This window comes from Geotrypetes seraphini, chromosome 1 (assembly GCF_902459505.1).
Source record: "Geotrypetes seraphini chromosome 1, aGeoSer1.1, whole genome shotgun sequence".
Classification (NCBI taxonomy): domain Eukaryota; kingdom Metazoa; phylum Chordata; class Amphibia; order Gymnophiona; family Dermophiidae; genus Geotrypetes; species Geotrypetes seraphini.
In genome coordinates this window covers 198,924,295-198,944,209 of record NC_047084.1, presented here as the reverse complement: position 1 = coordinate 198,944,209, position 19,915 = coordinate 198,924,295, and the positions used below count along the sequence as shown (strand labels likewise).

At 40.7% G+C, this 19,915-nt stretch overlaps 1 protein-coding gene across 7 annotated transcripts in view; it reads left to right on the top strand.

The window, feature by feature from the left end:
• The window catches only part of FAT1 (FAT atypical cadherin 1), a 363,497-nt gene that overhangs the window by 87,180 nt on the left and 256,402 nt on the right, over positions 1-19,915 (top strand). For all 7 annotated transcript variants that reach the window (XM_033943896.1, XM_033943897.1, XM_033943893.1 and 4 more), the window contains exon 3: positions 14,231-14,545. In XM_033943896.1, the coding sequence (XP_033799787.1) occupies positions 14,231-14,545 (315 nt within the window). The remainder of the gene's footprint in view (positions 1-14,230; positions 14,546-19,915) is intronic.

Below are 19,915 nucleotides of genomic sequence, written 5' to 3'. Positions count from 1 at the left end.
TGCCTTTATAAAATATGCTTGACATGGGTATTTTTATGGACTTCGCAAAGATGTTCTGTTACAAAATTATCCTAAATATGGGCAGGAATTTTTTTCTAAAGCATGTTTTGCAGTAGGTAATACCATCTATTGTGCATGTGCTAACACAGTTCTTCCTCCAAAGATATACTGTATTTTTCGCTCCATAAAATGCCCTTGCACCCCCACCAAAAGTGGGTGAAACACACACACACACCTTTTAAAATTCTGATGGTCCAACGGTGTATCGGCAGGAGCGTGTTTTCCACGCTCCTGCCCCTCCCTCGCTGGACGGCTGCCTCATCATATCTTGCGGCCAGTGGCGCACAAGGCAGGAGCGTACTTTTCGTGCTCCAGCCTGGCCCCATGCCGCTCCCTGAATGGCTGCCGTCAATTCTCGCGGCATTATCCCTGTTGGTGGGGCTAGTGCAGCAATAGCTATCAAAAGCTAAGTTAAAAGGCTGTTTTAAAAAAATATTAGAAAATTACACAAAGCAACAATAATAAGTTGTGGGGTCACATATTAGCTGTAAGGATCGATGAGGAGTGCTGCCACACTGAGCTATACTGCTTGGGTGGCATTCTGAGGATCCTTTTCAAGTGTGGCTACCAATAGTGTTATTGCAGCACTGAGGTTTGGTATGTTATCACTCTAAATCAGGTGTAGGGAACTCCGGTCCTCGAGAGCCGTATTCCAGTCGGGTTTCCAGGATTTCCCCAATGAATATGCATTGAAAGCAGTGCATGCAAATAGATCTCATGCATATTCATTGGGGAAATCCTGAAAACCCAACTGGAATACAGCTCTCGAGGATCGGAGTTCCCTACCCCTGCTCTAAATAGAGAAAAAACAACATTACCTGATCTTTATGCAAATCTCTTGGTCTATACGAACCACTTGTATTTATCATTGATCTATATGAAAATCTCATAATCGCTAAATGAAAACTATGGGCTCCTTTTACTAAGGTGCGCTAGTGTTTTTAGCACGCGCTCAAGATTAGCATGCGCAAACCATGAGCTAAAAGAAAAATACTAACGCAAGCTCTATGGAGGCATTAGCATTTAGCGTGCGCAGCGTTGTAGCGCACGCTAAAACCACTAGTGCACCTATATCGTACAAAAAAAGGAAATGTAAAATGAACAAATGAAAATGCATTATAATTATGATAAAAAGAACTAATAATAAATGTGTGCAAGAAGTGAATGTATAAAAAAAAATGTGCCAAACGACTGAATAGATGTATGAAAAAACAAAAGCTGGCATTGTATTATAATTAATAGCCTTTCTGTGGCATTTAAACAAATACAAATGTTAAATGCATAATATGAGAAAAACATATGAAACACTAATGTTGAACTGAATGCCCTGCATCATATGCCTTTTTGCTGTTGCTTTTCGGGAGCTTGGGTTCCGTGTGTTTTTCTTGTTCACTATCTGTGTTTAAATAAGGAATTACAGAATATAACAGTGTAAAAACTAACAAAATGTATAGCAAAGATCAATTCAGTGAATATGAAAATGAGAATTTAATTGCCTGAACAATGAAAAAGATGAACAACCAGTATGACAACATATAAATGTAAGAAGAAAACATGGTGCTTTGGAAATCCACTAAACTTGCTACTAGGAAATCAGTGTCTCAATCGGTTTTTATTAGTGAGCATGCTTATAAAAGCATCTAAACACCAACATGGATATGTTAAAAAAAAAAAAAGAGGAAAAGATATTGTTTGAAACTGCCAAAATATCCCTTAAAAATGTTGTGTCGATATGGAACTAAAAAGAACATGGAGTGCCAGAAATATAAGTACAGTAGACTCTCAGTTAACCAGCACCCATGGGAATTGATAGATGCCGGATAAATGTAATTTCTGGTTGCTTAAGAGTTACAATTAAAAATAGGTCTAACTAATACTATACCACATACTATGCCATACCATAAACTGTTCCAAACAAAGTACCGGACACGTGGTAGGCAAAGTATGGGCGTACTCAGGTATGGTATGCCAAGTTTACACTTAAATTTCCACCAGAAATTGATTTTATTTTCATTTTTATATAAAGTGTTTGATGTATATATATATATATATATATATATATATATATATATATATATATATATATATATTTTGCTGGTTGCTTGAGTTCTGGTTAAGTCTACTGTATATTGAATAAATGTATAGTGTGATCTAGTTGTAAAAATGACCACTAAACAATAGATAATCATAAGAACATAAGAACAGCTGCTGCTGGGTCAGACCAGTGGTCCATCGCGCCCAGCAGTCCGCTCACGCGGCGGCCCCCAGGTCAAAGACCAGTACCCTAACTGAGACCAGTCCTACCTGCATTCGTTCTGATTCAGCAGGAACTTGTCTAACTTTGTCTTGAATCCCTGGAGGGTGCCTAGTCTTACCACTTACCTATATAAAATCGAAGAAAAGGTTTGAAACTCCGTGACTGTATTTTAAAAATGTTGTGCCTATGTTAACATGAAATAACATATTGCACAACAGAAAATGGATATAATACAAAAAAAGGATCATAACGCAAACTAAAAAAACTAAAAACAAACACATAACATAGCAAAGAAAAGTGGCCTTCCTTATCGATATATATATTTAAATCAACTAAACTAGCTGACATAATTAAAGAATTTAGGGCTCCTTTTACTAAGGTGCGCTAGCGGTTTTAGCACGCGCTACATTATCGACGCATTAAACGCCAACGCCTCCATAGAGCTTGCGCTAGTATTTTTCGTTTAGCGCATGGTTTACGTGCGCTAATCTTTAGTAAAGGAGCCCTTAGTATTGTGATATCAGTGTGAGAACTAAAGAACATATGAAATGATTAAAAATAAATTTGATTACAAAAAATCTGAGATGCCATAAAAACTGCCGAAAAAACAATATCTGGCATACTGTGAGAACTAAAAAATGCCAAACAACGATATCTTAGTATAAAACTATTAAAACCTGTTCAATTGGTTTAATCAAAAAATCTGAATGTCTTAGTGCAAAAGTTGTAGAACTTACCCAATAAAGGTATTATGTGCACGGTGAAGAAGAAAAATCAGCTGTGATGTGATAGTTCACTGCTAAAAACAAAAATGGTGCTGAAATAACCTGGTTAAATAGATGTTGGGAACAAGAATAGTGACGTCACTTTAACAAACTATTGAACAAACTAGTAGCTGTGACTTGATAGTGCATTATAAAAAACAAAATGGTGCTTAAAAAAATTAAATGGATGTTGGAAATAAGAACAGCGACAACATTTTAATAAACTTTATTAAACAACAAAGACCAAAACGTAATTTTTTAAAAAAGTAATTTCTAAATAACAAACCTGAATAAAAATTACATTTAATGTGGCTAGTGTAAAAAGTGTGTTAATCAAAACAAGCAAAAATAAATCTATTAACTACCAAATGTTAACGACAATGTGTACAATGTTGCACATAAGTACATTACATTAGTGATTTTTATTCCGCCATTACCTTGTGGTTCAAAGCAGATTACAGAAGAGGTTATCTGGACATGTCCATAGGTGTTTGTAGAGTTGAGTGGGTGGCTTCAGATGATTGAAATGTTTCATACGGTGTTAGTTGGTCTTCATGGATTTCTTGACTAGCAGGGTTTTTATTTTTCTGAAAGTTTTGTAGTCTGGGGTCGCGATTAATAGATTGGAGAGTTGGTCTAGTTTTGCTGCCTGTGTGGCTAGAACTTAAGAACATAAGTATTGCCGCTGCTGGATCAGACCAGTGGTCCATGTCCAGCAGTCCGCTCATGCGGCGGCCCTCCGGTCAAAGACCAGCGCCCAACTGAGACTAGCCCTACCTGTGTACATCCGTGTTCAGCAGGAACTTATCTAGCTTTGCCTTGAATCCCTGGAGGGTGTTTTCCCCTATGACAGACTCCGGAACAACGTTCCAGCTCTCCACCAGTCTCTGGGTGAAGAAGAACTTCCTTATGTTTGTACGGAATCTATCCCCTTTCAACTTTAGAGAGTGCCCTCTTGTTCTCCCTACCTTGGAGAGGGTGAACAACCTGTCCTTGTCTACTAAGTCTATCCCCTTCAGTACCTTGAATGTTTCGATCATGCCCCCTATCAATCTCCTCTGTTCGAGGGAGAAGAGGCCCAGTTTCTCTAATCTTTCGCTGTACGGCAGCTCCTCCAACCCTTTAACCATCTTAGCTGCTCTTCTCTGGACCCTTTCGAGTAGTTCCATGTCCTTCTTCATGTATGGCGACCAGTGCTGTACGCAGTACTCCTGGTGAGGGCGCACCATGGCCCGGTACAGTGGCACGATAACCTTCTCCGATCTGTTCGTGATCCCCTTCTTTATCATTCCTAGCATTCTGTTAGCCTTTTTTGCTGCCGCTGCACATTGCGCGGACGGCTTCATCGACTTGTCGATCAGAACTCCCAAGTCCCTTTCCTGGGAAGCCATCATACAGTTTTTTCCGTTTGATGTCTCTGATTGGAGGGTATGTGAATGGTGTCTGAGTTCTGTATCTGGTTGTGATAGTTTGGATTAGGCGATTGTTCAAGTAGGTTGGGCTGTCTCCATTTATGGATTTAAATAGTAGACAGTAGAATTTGAATAGTATTCTTGCTTGAATTGGGAGCCAGTGTGAGTCGAGGTATGCCTCGGTGATGTGGTAATGTTTTCTTAGCGAATAGATTAGTCTCAGAGCTGTGTTTTGTACTGTTTGTAGTTGTTTTATCATTGTTGTGGGGCAGGGGAGATAGAGGATATTGCAGTAGTCTAGGAGACCTAGGACTAAGGAATGGACCATGAGCTGGAATTGTTTTCTGTCGAAGAATTTTCAAACTTGCCTTAGGTTTCTCATGATCGCAAATGATTTCTGTATTGTTTTGTTGATTTGTGGTTGCGTTGTGCAGCATCTGTCTATCGTCGTTCCCAGAAGTTTTAGAGTGGGTTGAATGGGGTATGTGATTTAGTTTATTACTAGGTTTGTTATGGTTGGGGGTTTAATGTTTTTCGAGAAGTATAAATTTTGTTTTCTCTGGTTTCAGTTTTAGTTTGTTGTCTTTCATCCATGTTGCCACTGTTTCTAGAGTTCTGTGTAATGTGACTGTCATAGCGGGCATTGGCTGATCAAAAGAAAGGAAAATGGTGATGTCGTCGGCATAGTTATAGGAGGTTAAGCCTATTTTGTAGAGATTGAAGAGTGTGGGGGATAATGGCCACAGGGTTTGGACCATGGTTCTGATTTTTCTTTGTTTGTCTTTACTCTGTAGGTCCTGTAGGAATTGTAGGAATCCTTGAAACCATGAGTGTACTTTGCCTGTGATTCCTTTTGTATCTAGTATTTGTAGCAGGATGTCATGGTCTACCAGGTCAAATGCTGCAGTGAGATCTAGTTGTATAATCAGCATTTTTTTTTTGCCTGTGCTAAGGTATCCAGAAGGGAGCCTAGTAGTGTCTCAGTGCTGAAGTTAGTTCTGAATCCAGACTGTGTAGGGTGGAGTAAGTTGTGGTTTTCTAGGTAGTTGGTGAGGAGTTTAGCTATGAGGCCTTCCATTAGCTTGACATATAGTGGAATTGAGGCTATGGGTCTGTAGTTGGATGGTTGATCTGTTGCTCCTTTTGGGTCTTTTAAGATCAGGGTGATGATGATTTCAGAGAGGTCTTGTGGGAAAAGGGCCATCTGTGAGCATGGTTTGTATCCATTGCATGAGGAGAGTGCGGAATTTTAGGCTGGAAGTTTTTAACAGGTATGGAGGGCATTGGTTGAGGTTGCAAGCTGCATAGCTGTATTTTTTATAGAGTTTGTTAAGGTCAGACCATTGTATTGTGGGGAAGTGGGACCAGGTTCTATAGGCTGCAGCTGAATCTTTCTGTGGGGGGCATTGTGATTTCTTCTAGGTGGGTTGGTGTTCCTGCGAAGTTTGTCCTGGTAGTTGTAATTTTGTTTTTAAAGTACTCAGGGTGGTTGAAGGGGGAGGGTTGTCGTTTTTGGCTAGGTAGGGTTTGGTGTCTGTGAATTGTTTTAGTAATTGGAATAGTTTTTTTGTGTCTTGGGCTTCTATGCCTATTTGGTTAGTGTAGTATGTCTTTCTTTTTTCTTTTAGTTTTAGCTTGTATTGTTGGTTTAGTTTTTTCCATGCTGCTTTTGTGTGGAATTTATGAAAGTGATGATTGCTGAAAGTGTACAAAAGTAGAACAAATCAGACAAGAAATGTGAGCAAGTTGTTCTAAATATAAAAACAGCTTGGACAAGTGTTAAAGGAGAAAAATGTCTTTAACAAGCTGAATACAAAAATAAGGTGGATATAAGTTGTATGATAGTGCCAGACCATGATGGCGCGATCACGCCAAAGTAATCTTCAACATTGTGAATGTGTGAGTATATCACTGTGATCATGATAAGAAAAAAGGGAAACAGGAAAACATAAAAAGACTTACAATAAGGGTCTGAAATCTAATTCAGAATTAAGCCCAAAGGGAGAAACATTGTTAAGCATATAGATGCAGTGTTGCTCTTCTCTTTGTAATAACTGATCAATATTTCCACCTCTCTTTGATAAATGAATGGTCTTAGAAACAAAAAATGTCCAATACATAGATGTATAGTTAAAAGCATACCAATGCTCAGTGAGAGGTGCCATTTTAACATGCCTTAATTATACAGCTTCTATGCTCAATTATTCTAATCTTGATACACCTTTTTGTTTTACTAATATACAAAAATCCACACGGACATTGTACAACGTAGATCACGTTCACAGTATTGCAGTTAGTTATGTCTCAAAAGTATAAACTTTTTTAGTATCTGGATGTGTGAATGAGGTGCATATGATGCTGTGTTTACAAGCAGAACAGGGCCCGCATGACCAGAAAACGCTATATGTGAATAATGGTTGTACATGGGTAAAGTTGATGGGTCCAGTTTTTCTTTAAGGTTTCTATTACGTGCGTATGCAATCGTAGGACTCATTCCTTGAAAGCATGTATGTGTTGAGCCAGTGTCTCATTATGATTTTGCATATCTTATGAGCTTGATGTGAAAATTTCAGTGTGCATACTATATCGGTTTTTGTTCTAAAAGAAGGATCCATTAACAAAGATCCTTTCGCTTGTAAATTTTCAACTCTACATGATATGGACTATCCTTAAGAAAATGTTCTTCAAATTTAGCTACATAAAGAGTGGCCAAATCAGGGGCCATAGAAGATACTATGGCTGTGCCCTTTATCCGTTGAAAAAAATTATCTTGGAAACAAAAATAATTTTGCATAAGGGCCAAGTAGCTAGCGTGAGGATGAAATGGTTAGGTACCCTTTGGAAAGTATTTCTTTTCCTCAATGTCTCTTCTGTAGAGTGATTCAATATCTAATGTAACTAGCAAAGTACCTGTGAAGTCTCCATCACAATCTCCAGAATATATTTATGACATGCATTTTGAGTCCCTGATATATGATGATGATGATAATGATCAAGAGTGAAATGTCTCAGGAAAAAATCGCCAAATTTGGACAATGGTTCTAAAACAGATCCATTGCCCAAAAGTATTGGTCTGCCTGGAGTGTTAGTGGTGGACAACCCAGGTCACAAATACCTGGCAAGATCCCAGTGAGTAATACAGATTTTATCCTGCTTATCCTAGAAATAAGCAGTGGATTTCCCCCAATTCCAAAATGGAGAATATTCTAATACCTTTGTGTTGCTCCATGGTGCGACTGCACATCAACTATGTTCAATTCTGGTTGCCACTTCTCAAAAAAGATATAGCAGAATTAGAAAAGGTACAGAGATGAGTAAAGAAAATAAGAAAAGGGATGGGATGACTTCTTTTTGAGGAAAATACAATACAGCTTCTTATATCCTGCAATTTTCGACAGAGAATCATTGTGGCAAGATGAGATACATTTATGATACAGTATTGGAGGCTAGGATTCTTCAGCTTGGAGAAAAAACAGCTGACGGGACATATAATACAGATCCATAAAATAGTGAATGGAGTGGAACGGTTATTGTGAATCACTTCTTTACTCTTTTCAAACATACAATGACTAGGGGGCCCTCAGTGAGGTTACTAAATAGTAAAACAAACCAGAAAAAAATATTTCTTCAGTCATCATGTAATTAAACTCTGGAATTTGTTGCCAGAGAATGTGGTAAAAGCAATTAGCTTTAGTAGGGTTTGAAAAAGGTTTGGATAATAAGTCCATAAGCCATTATTAAAGTAGATTTGGGGAAATCCACTGTTTATTTCTAGGATAACTACTACTACTATTACTACTTATCACTTATATAGTGCTGAAAGGTGTACGCAGTGCTGTACATTTGGACATTTTAAGACAGTCCCTTCTCGGAAGAGCTTACAGCTTGGACAGACAGATGTGGCATGGAGGGTTGGGGATGCAGAACCCAAGGTGAGAGTAGTTAGGAGTCAAAAGGATTCTCAAAGAGGTGGGATAAGCAGCATTATAGTCTGTTTTTCTCTTTTGGGATCTTGCCAGGTACTTCTGAACTGGCTTAGATACTGTTGGAAAGAGGATACTGAAGTTGATGGACCTTCAATCTGTCCCAGTATGGCAACTCTTATGTTCTTAAATGAAAATGCAGAAGGCCAGACCTGCAGAGGTAGATCTTAAAAGAGAAAGGAGTGCTGTGTTACACACTAATAACGGAACCTGGATTGGCCCGCTCTCATAACAAACCTCCTGTCACCCCACCTCCTGGGTCCCAATAACACACTCCAAACTGTCATTGGTTTAACCTGGCTGCCGCCCTGTTTATTGAAATAAACATATAACTTAAAAATAAATTATAACCATGTTTAACAAACAGGCATTGTAAACAACATTGAAAACAAACACATCTTGAACCCGAGCTACTATGGCCATTAAATGGCCCCCCGACCCCGCCATGCTAGCAGGGATCTGTAATATAAGAATTAAATGGCCCCCGACATCGCCGTGCTAGCAAGGGTCCAAGGGGTGGCATGTCTCCACATGCCCCATTGTCCAGGGTCATCTGACCCACCAAGCACGGCTCTGCACCAGCCCACCGCTCATCCCTTGATGAGCCCAGCAGCCAGTAGCTCGGGATACCGCCTCCCAAACTACCCCATCCTGCGAAACTTAGCATCACGGGCGGGTGGGTGGAAAGCAGCCTTGGAGGACCTGGCGACCATTTGGATCCTCCAGCTCCCCCCTCTTTATTAACCCTCCCATCGTCCCCCTCGCCGCGGCCTCTACCAATCGTGAGCCTTCCCCTCGGCGGGAAGACTCAATCCTTCCTCCTACTCTATCCTTTCTCCCACACCACCCCTCATCCCAACGGGCATTCTCTCGCGGGCCACCAGCTCCGCGTTGGATGCGCCCGTCGAGACGGGCTCTCGGGCTTTCTATTCTTGCACTTGGTTTATTAGCTATATCCAGTGCTAACAACCCTAAGTTCCTCATTACACTCACATTATCAGTCTTCCTAAACACCTATCAACTGTGCTACCATTCTTAAAGATAAGCCCTCAGCCATGTACCCAGGCACTACCCCAGAACACTTCTGTTACCATTCCTTACTCTACTCACTCAATCCTTCTGATGCGCATAATCCCCAAAGACCTCATTTACCCTTCTCTGGCAGTTTAACCATCACAGGCAAATACAACTCTGGCATAGACTTCTCCACAAAACATGCCTTTGTTTAATGGTAGGTGCATGCACTTTTCACCTTGCTTTTTCAAATTATATATGAGTATTTCAATATATTTACATTGGAATGTTCTGTTTCTGTGGTAGGTGAATATGGTAATTAGTAATGAATAAAGAGGTAATTCATTTCCTTTAGGAAAGTTTAGGCTGTAATTGTTTACTGTGTTTAATCTCCTCATCTTCTCCATGGCAAACCCTTCAAGTTTCATCTCCCCCTATACCAATGGCACACTCATCTACTTCTACCCCCTTGGCCCCACTTTCTTAGCTGTCTCTTATTCCCATGATGTGTATACTGTGTTTTCTGTGTTTTTCTCTCATCCCCATGGCATTTTCAACTTTATTTGATCCCATCCCATTGGTATTCACAGCTTTTCTGGTTCCCATCCCCATAGCATGCTTGGCATTCTCTGTCCCCCTTCCTCCGCACTACGAGGGTCAATGGAAAAGTTTCCAGCACCAAGATTAGCATCACATTTCCAGCAGATGGTGTTGACCAGGGCTGCCCAAGTCCGATCCTTGAGATCTACTGGCAGGCCAGGTTTTCAGGATATCCACAATGAATATGCATGAAAGAGATTTGCATGCACTGCCTTCTTGATATGCAAATCTCTCATATGCAATGTTCATTGTGGATATCCTGAAAACCTGGCCTGCCAGTAGATCTCGAGTAACGGTGTTGACAAATTTATGGCTAGATTTTCAAGTTGGTCTGACATCTAGTTTTGTCTTGGCAACCTTTTGAATTGAACTGCTCCACTTTATTTAAAAAAAATTGATAAAATTGAGTATTGCGCTGATAAAATTCCTTCATTTCAAGGGAATATCACCTACCAAAACTAAATCTGAGTTAAATCCAGGGGAGGGGGAACAGGAAGGGGGTATATCTTTTGTTTTGGTATTATTCCTGATGGTAATGTTAGATGGGGGAGGAAATTTTATTTTTTTGTATTGATTCTGATTGTTTATGTGCTTATTTGAATATTATTATTTGTATGTAAATTGTATTGCAGTTTGTGTTGGCATTAAAAACTAAATAAAGTTTAAAAAAAAAAATCTGAGTTAGACGCAGTATATGGTGATGTGTCTCCTTCATTTTCAATGGTGAAAGTGTGGGCTGCTGAGTTTAAACATGGCTGGACAAGCATTGTTGATGAAGAATGCTCTGGATGTTCAAAAACAGCAACAACCAAAGAAGTGGTTGATGAAGTTCACTGAATCGTGATGGAAGATTGCTGATTGACCTTAAATGAGGCCTGCTGCTTTTCTTCAGAATGTGTACACACCATCCATCCTACACAAATATTTAGGCATGAGGAAGTTGGGTGTACAATTGTCATGTTTGCTAAATGTCGACCAAAAACGAGTTCAATTGGACATTTTGAAAATGCGTTTTGAGCGTTTTAAGTGCAATGAAAGTGACTTTTTGCGACGTTTTGTGACTGTGGATGAGGCTTGGGTTCATCACTCTACTCTTCAGACAAAACAACAATCCAAGCGATGGAGTACAAAAGATAAACTGACTCCAAAGAAAGTGAAACTGACTCTGCTAGCTGGAAAGATGATGGCGACCTTCTTTTGGGATTTCTGCAGAATAATTATTGACTTTCGGAAAAAGGGAAAAACCATTAATGGCAAATAATGTGCTGGCATATTACAATGTTTTAAGACAGTGTATCGCAAACTGTGTGCTGCGACACACCAGTGTGCCTCCTGAAATTTCACTGGCGAGGAGGAGAGTCATCCGTGCCGGCTGACTGCCTTCAAGACGTGCCTCTCGGAGTGAGAGTCTCGTTGGTAGGCAGTCAGCTGGCGCGGATGACTCTCCTCCTTGCCGGCATCTCTCCTTCTCTCACTGTACCTATCTACCTTCCTTCTGGATCCCTCCACCGAAGCGGCCAGATGGGCCTCCGTGCATGTGTGGACGTCAACGTTCTGACGTCATGCATGCACACTTCCTTGTGCCTTCCAGCCAGGGTACTGTGTTTAGTGTGCCGCCAACTGGAAAGTTTGCGACACACTATTTTAAAAGCTGAAATCAAGACAAAATGTCCTTATTTGGCCAAGAAGAAAGTTCATTTCTACCAGGATAATATACCAGCTTGCACATCAATAATCACGATGGCATTTGTGTTGCCCCATGACCGTCCTGTTGGGCCAGACTTATGAATACAAGAATTGCCTTACTGTATCATCATGCTGACATATCTGACTGTAAGAACCATCTTATAACTTTATATGACACCTTTTAATGTTACTATATCCTCTTATACTTGCGTGTTTACCTCAGACCTGTACACATGGCTGATAAGCTTGTTCATTAGGTTATGTTATTATTCTTTGTTCTGTTTTTGATGACATATCATGGACCGCCTGTACTTACAATCTGTGAAAACTTCTTATGTATATGAGGTCTATGCTTGTATTTCTATGACAAAATGCTAATAAAACTGATTGAACTTAAAAAAATAATAATAATAACCACGATGGTGAAATTGCATGAATTGTTCAAATTAATTCCCCCATCCACCATACTCTCTGGATTTGGCCCCATGCAACAACTTTGTTTCCAAACCTGAAAGAAATGACTAGGAAAAAAATTTTCTTTGGATTCTGTGATCATAGATGCTGTAAATAGCTATTTTTTCAGTTTAGACATTTTGGCCCTGATTCTGTATAGGACGCCCAGGAGAGGTGTCCTATACAGAATTGGGCCTACACTAACCCTGATTCTGTAACCGGCGTCCATATTACAGACACCAGTTAGAGAATCGGGTTAGATTAGACACGGCTGCTACACTTATCGCGGCAAGGGATAAGTATAGCGGCCGCCTGTCCGATCGCCGGCAGGAGGTTGCCGAACCCCTCCTGCCGGAACGCCGCCCCCCAAACTCCCAATTGCCAGCAGGAGGGTGCCGAACCTCTCCTGCCGGAACTCCGCCCCCCCCCAAGCTCACAATCGCCGGCAGGAGGGTGCTGAACCCCTCCTGTCGGAACGCCACCCCCCCAAACTCACAGTCGTCAGCAGGAGGGTGCCCAACCCCTCCTGCCGGAAAGCCGGACCCCCTCTGGACACCCCATGCTAACGACCTCCCCCCCATGACTCCCCTAACCTCCCCCCCAACTAACCTTTAAATGTTGGTTGGCTGGACGAGTCTTGCTGCCGACCAGCCGACAGGCCCGCCTCGTCGAAATGAGACGGGCCTGCCCCTTCCCAGCCCATCCCCACTAAGTCTAAGGCCTGATTGGCCCAGGTTCTAGAAGCCTGGACCAATCAGGCCTTAGGCACAGCAGGTCCGCCCATCCCCACTAACCCTAAGGTGTGATTGGCCCAGGCTTGTAGGCACCTCAAGAATTCTGCTGCATAAGGGATGGGAGGGAGGGAAGGGGAACTGCTGGCAAATCCCAGGACTAGGGCTTATTTTTGGGGTGGGGCTTATATTAAGACCTACCCCGAAAATCCTGCTAGGGCTTATTTACGGGGTAGGTCTTATTTTCGGGGAAACAATGTACCTGGCGGGCCACATGTGGCCCCCCTGGCTGCAAGTTTGAGACCGCTGGTTTACAGTATCTGGCCTGTGCTATGAAACTGAAATCATAGTCGAGTTAAAGAGCAGTGGCATAGCTGGGGTCTTCTTGCTAGCAGCAAGCAGCCTTAAAAGGATGGCCAATGTCAGGAGATTCTATTTTTTTCTGAGAAGCACTTTGATGTATAATGATTATTTTAGAAAAATGTGTGCATTATGTTTTTTTCTCAGATTGAACAAGTTTTTGATGTGTGAATAGTATGTGAAGGTTTTATATGCTCCTGTTTGAGGGGACGATGTAGAAGTAGTATGTTTCAACCAACTTCTGAGTCTGCACTTGGGGTTTCTCCTCGTGCTGTCTGCGGCTGTTTTCCTTCACCTTTGTAATAGAGTTCGATTTATATGCTGGCCATTTTTGGGACACAAGAGAGTAGGTAGTTTTGTATTACAGATTTTGATGTGCTAAAGGTGCATTAGCATCTCATTTTGAAGTATGTTTCATCTTTCATTGACCCCTTACTCACTCTCAAAAATGTCTTATCTGAAATTATAATTAATAAGGTTTCTTCCTCATATTGGCCTTGTTAGGCAGTTTGACCAAAAGCATGACTTGAAATGCCATTATAATAATTCTCAGTTAGCTTTGTAATATTCCTTCCTTCTATCATCTCTAAGGTGGGACCCGCCTCCAGTACCATCAACTTTTATTTAACGTCACTTGGTTGATTTTGAAAAAAATGTAAAAATAAGCATATCTGTCTTAATGTATTGTGAGTCCAGTTTTGAGAGTTGCACTGTTCATTTGCTAGTATTCTAAATATATGGGGGATACATAATACATTAATAAGTACATCATAAGTCATCAAATACTTAATACTATATAAAAATTGTCAGTGCATATTGATTGATTTTGTGTAATTATGAAAATGGTTTGAGTTGAAGGGAGTTTCTAATTATTAATAGACAATGCTCTCTTCTTGTTTTCAATGGACAGGTATCCTAGAGACGGCAGATCATCTGGACCGTGAAACAACTACACATTATTGGCTCTCTGTGTATGCTACAGATCGTGGTGTGGTGCCCCTGTCTTCTTTCATCGAAATATACATAGAAGTAGAGGATGTCAATGATAATGCCCCTCAGACCACCAAGCCTGTTTATTACCCAGAGGTCGCAGAGAATTCACTTAAGGATGTGTCTGTTGTTCGGGTTGAGGCATTTGATCCAGATTCCAGCTCTAGTGACAAATTGACGTATAGGATTACAAGTGGAAATCCACAAGGGTTCTTTACTATAAACTCCAAGAGTGGTAAGTGCACACTGATACATTTTATATTTGTGTGGGTTAAGGATCAATTCATTATTTCATTGTGCAAGCAGACTTTTTGAATTAAAGGTTTAATTAATTGTTGAGGCTGCTCACAATGGGAGAAAGCTTTCACTATGGCTTTGGTTTGTTCAGCCCAATAAAATAGAACAGGTATCTGAGTTCATTTTTGTTACTTGAAATAATTTAATACAAAATCATGGAGACCTTTAGTCTGAAAATATTTAAGATGCATAAGCAGCTTAAATTGCAGAATACCTGGAGTTGTTCAGCTTTGTTCAAATGCTTTAAGACAACATTTTTAGATCAGCTCAGAGGATACTTGATGCTACAGTGCATATTTTCGTACATAGCCCTGAACATGCCGGGAAACCTGGACTCTAGTAATCATGATATTCCCTCTTCGTTTTATTTTTATTTCCTTCCCCCCTCACCCAGCTTTTTAAGGATGTGTTATTTTTTTCAAATTAATATTTGACTTTATTGCTTCAAGGTTTTTTTTTGTTCTTTTTTTCACACCATCTTTGATTACTCCTAATCTACATAATGTTCCTTCTTCTCACCCTTCCCTTTCATATCTACATAATGTTCCTTCTTCTCACCCTTCCCTTTCATGTCTTTCTACCTCCCTCCCTCCATCTTCTCCTTGAAGATTTCACTCATCTCTTGGGTGGGGTCTATAGAAATGCTGCTGGGATCCAAATAGTATGTAGACCCCTGGACTCTGTAGTTTATTTTTCCTTTCTTAGTACACATCCTCTTTAGCTCATTTTTTAAATCAATTTTTATTAACAAAGATACCATATTGTGCACATTAACCATGCTTTAAAGTCTTAATAACCTTTAGTAACAGAGCTGCAGAGTTAAACAGTCTGCATGGGCAGCAAATGAGAGCATGTAATGTGCGGGGGGGAGGCAGGGGGGTTGGGGTGGCTACATTTGCAAGAGCTCCGTTGGCCATTAAAAGTTGCACACATAAGTGGCTGGGATTTTTATACACCTGCAATTGATTTTTATTTTTATTATTTTTTTTTTTTTTGGGGGGGATTAAAAGCCACAGCATACACATTTTACTGCAAAGTACTGAGTTTTGTATTCTCCCCCCCCCCTGCTGAAGATGGTTGCTATTTTTAGCACCGGCAAAAATACGGGATTGTGTTCTGTGAGCAGAGCAATAATTTGGATCGTGGTCAACAGTTCTGTGCCATGACAGCAGCACAGAAATGCTGGTGCTGATACAAAGGACTTCTGGACGTTGCTTTAAGAGATGAAATAAAGTACAGTTCTTGCAAAAGTCTTCAGGGTATTGTGCATTTTTCATATTCTATTATCTGGAAAATACAATTCAGACAGTGTTTAAATTTTTCACCAATCTGTACAACATGCTTTAAATTTTTAGTGTTAAAAACCAATTACAGACATATTAAACAAATAATAACCCTCCCCTTATTTTATTTTACTTTTTTTACAAAACAGTAGCGTGGTTTTTAGTTCTGGTAAATGCTCATAGAATTCCTATGATTGTCAGAGCTGTTGCTTCTGCGGCCGGCACTAAAAACCGCTCTACTGTTTTGCGAAAGGAGGGGGTGGGGTACAAATAAGAATCTAAAGCTTATTGTATAATTTTTGATGCTCCTTGGTGGAAACCCCTTTTGCAGGAATGACAGCCGTGTGTACCAACATTGTACAGCAGGATGGTGCAGAATAGCTCATGCTCAAGCTATCTTCATGTTGCCTGGGGATTGCAGTCTTCAAGTCTTGCCACAGATTTTCTGTTGGATTCGGGTCTATGCTATGATTGGGTCACTTGAGGACATTCACTTTTTTTCTTCCTTAACCATGCCACTGTTGCTTTGGCTTTGCGCTTAGGATCATTGTCCTGCTGAAAGGTGAAATTTCTTCCCAGAGTTGAGTCTGGCTGGAACAGGATTTCTGTTTGCACTTCTATTATTTTCTTGACCTTTTGCTACCTTTTCTTTCCCTACATCCCCTGTAGGTATGGTGTAAATAAGGCGATGCACTGTGTTTGTTTTGCATTACATGTAGGGGTCAGTTCTAAAAAGTTTGGGCACTAAAATGTAAGGCTCTAATAAGTTTGAATTCCATATGGCATCTGTCTGGGTGCTCAGATTCTGTAAGAGAGTATAAATTGGAATTTACATGCCAACATTTTGTCACCATCACTTAACCCTCTGTAAAAAGCAGGCATTAATGTGGGCTTGTAAATGTTGCATTTGAGCGAGTAACTAAGATAATTACTATTAAGTTATGCTCTGCGCCAGTACGCAGCCACTTGCAGTTATGTGCTGAGCTTCTGGAAAACTACTTTATGCGTGAATGCTGCATTGATATACATAAAGGTGCATCATTATTGCACAAATGATGCTCACATCGAGATGTCAAGATTCTAAAATTCCACTTTGATCTCATTAGACATCAAAATCATCTCCCACACAAGTATAGTGAGCCCTGGGGATGTGTTTTGAGGCTGCTGACTGGCTGTGCTTCAGGGGAGGAAGTGAGGGGGTTCGCGGCTCGTCACCACCACCTGCTTCTGCCTTTTCAGGGTTTGAGGGAGGGAGGAGGGCTTTGTGGCTCAGGACCATTGCCACGCTGGTGCTTTGGGGCGGGAGGGAGGGGGAGATCGAGATATGTGTTCTTCTAACACAGCACTCTCAATCAACCGGGAAAACAGTTATCCAGCATCCACCAATCCCCATGGGTGCCGGATAGCTGAGATTCTACTGTATCTTGTCAGTGCGTACTAAGCTTTAGCAAAAGGGCATCTAAATTGTTTTGTGTCAGCTAAGAAAGTGTTGGTGAATGAAAAGATGGGGGAGGACTTGATATGCTGGTAGTCTTAGAAAGTGTGGCTTTAACAGCTTTCTTAGAAATATCTGAGGATAATATCCTGACTAGAACATTTCCTGATTAGTTTTTCTTTTGAAGTGAATAAAACTTTGATTTTGAAATCTTCTTATACTTTTTTTTTTTCCAATAAGTTTTGTGGTCAGAAAATGTTATATTTTTCCTGCTATGACATTGGCTGCTCAAATAGGGCAAAACAGTTTGCTTTGTAGTCTAGAGTAGTGCTGCCTGATTCAGGGAAAAAATTTTTTTTTAAATACTATTTGGCCTATTGAATTGATTTTTCAATTCGATTCACTTTTCCTGTCCAATCGGGTGTTTTTTTTCAAACAGCCTGGTGAGTTTATTTTGTAGCCTCTTCACCCACCTCATCCCCCTTTGCCCTCTCCAACCCCATGCTGGTGCTACGGTGTAAACAAAGTAAAAAAAAACAAACACTTTTCTTGTCTCTGTTGAGTCCTAGCTCGTGCTCGCTGTCTAATACCAACTTTGTTAGGATAAACATTTCAAATCTGACGTACTGTAATCACAAAACAAGAAAATAAAATTAATTTTTCTATCTTTTTGTCTGGTCTTTTTATTATTCAAATCATGTTGGTCCCAGGCTCTGGTTTCTGTTTGTCTTCTGTTAACTCGCTCTCCAGGGCCTCCTGTCCATTTGAGGTTTTCTTCTTTCTCCATTCTTACCATTCATCTTTCCTTTCTGTGCCTTCCTTTTCACTGCCATATCCAACATTGTTTGTCTTCTCTCTCTCTCCTCCAGCATCTCTCCCTTCCTCATCTCCATTATCATGTGCAACATTTCTTTCTCTTCTCCATGCATGTCTCCCTTCCACCATATGCAAGATTTCTCCCTCTTACCCCTTTCTACCTGTTTGTTGCATCTCTTCCTTCATCTCCTCCTCCCCATGTCCAACAATTCTTTCTCTCTCCCCCTAGGTGCAGCAGCTTTCCATCCCTCCCATTACCCTGTGCAGCAGCTTTCCATCCCTCCCTCCCATATCCCTCTGCAGCAGCTTTCCATCCCTCTCTTCAGCAGTCTTCTATCCCTCCTATCCTGCTGTGCAGAACTGGTCAACTTTCGGGCCTCCTAAAGCAGCAGCAACAGTGAACATGCCCACCAAGGCTTCTCTCTACTGATGTCATCAGTGATGAGAAGGAAGGCCCCAATGGTGCAGGTCAGGTCAGGAGAAGCCTGTTCAGCTGCCGCTGCTGCTTTAGGAGACCTGGACGTATTTCAGGAGATTCAGGACTCACTGAATTAGTGAGTCCTATTTTTATTTTAAGGAAGCAAATTGATTTGAATCGATTCACCAAAGTGAATTGGTGAATCAATTTAAATTGGGCAGCACTAGTCTAGAGTGTTAGCCCTCGGTTCTTCCTTTTTAATAAGATTCCCATGTAGGTGTGTGATATGTAGCTTATAGAGATGTGTTCTTTGGTTCAACTTAATTGGAATGATTTTTACTGGGTAAAGAAGCTCTTACCTGCTTTGATGCCTAGTGGTGAGATTTAGAGATAGGAGGTCAATTGTTTCAGTTAGGCTGTCGGTTCCTTTGTTGATCTTGGATAAAGTAGTGTGTGCCTTGTTAGCTTATTAGCTTTGCTGATTTTATATTTAGGATTTACAGCGTGCTCCCTGGAATGTGAGCTGAGCTGAGTTGTTTGTTCTTTTATATTTGTTGTAGATCTATTTACCCAGTATTTTCATAGGATATAAGTAATTGTTGTTTTGAAATTTAAAATGAGAAAAAAATGGAGGAAGATAACATGTGCAGATATTAAAGCTGGGGAGTGAGATAGGGGTAAGGGAGAGAGGAAGTTTAGGGATCAAAGATGGAATAAGGATGAAAGGATGGCTTTTCTTTGAGTATGCTCGCATGTTATAATCTTTTTTAGTAAGCATGCACTTCAAAAACAAAACATATCGAACATGATAGGAGTCATCTGTTCTATTTTTAACAACTTCCTTTAGCAAAGATGGTAGAGCTACAGGTTTTAGATTTTTTTTTTTGACCTGCTAAGGTAACATTTTCTAAGCAATTTGATAACTTTTAGTCATGCATCTTTTTTTATTATTATATAATCATGGCATGGGTTATACAGTGGTACCTTGGTTTACGAGCATAATCCGTTTCAGGATCATGCTTGTAATCCAAAATGCTCGTTTTGCAAAGCTAAATTCCCCATAGGCTTTAATGCAAACTCAGAAGATTCGTTCCACAACCGAAGTTTGCAATGGTGGCCCAGGGGTGAGTTCCTGCCTGCGGGTGCTTCACAGCGATTCGAAAGTGGTGCCTTCCTTGCCTCGGGGTCCCCATGCGGCTGCCCTCCTGCTTCGGCGATGCTTCTGCCGTCCGTCAGTGCTCTCCCGGCTCCCATCTAAACCAGCTGCCATCCTGAATGAGCATGCGTGACTTCACCTCTCTCCTCTCCTAAGTCGCACGCTTGTACGTGGTGAGCGTGTTGTCGGGGCAGCGTCTG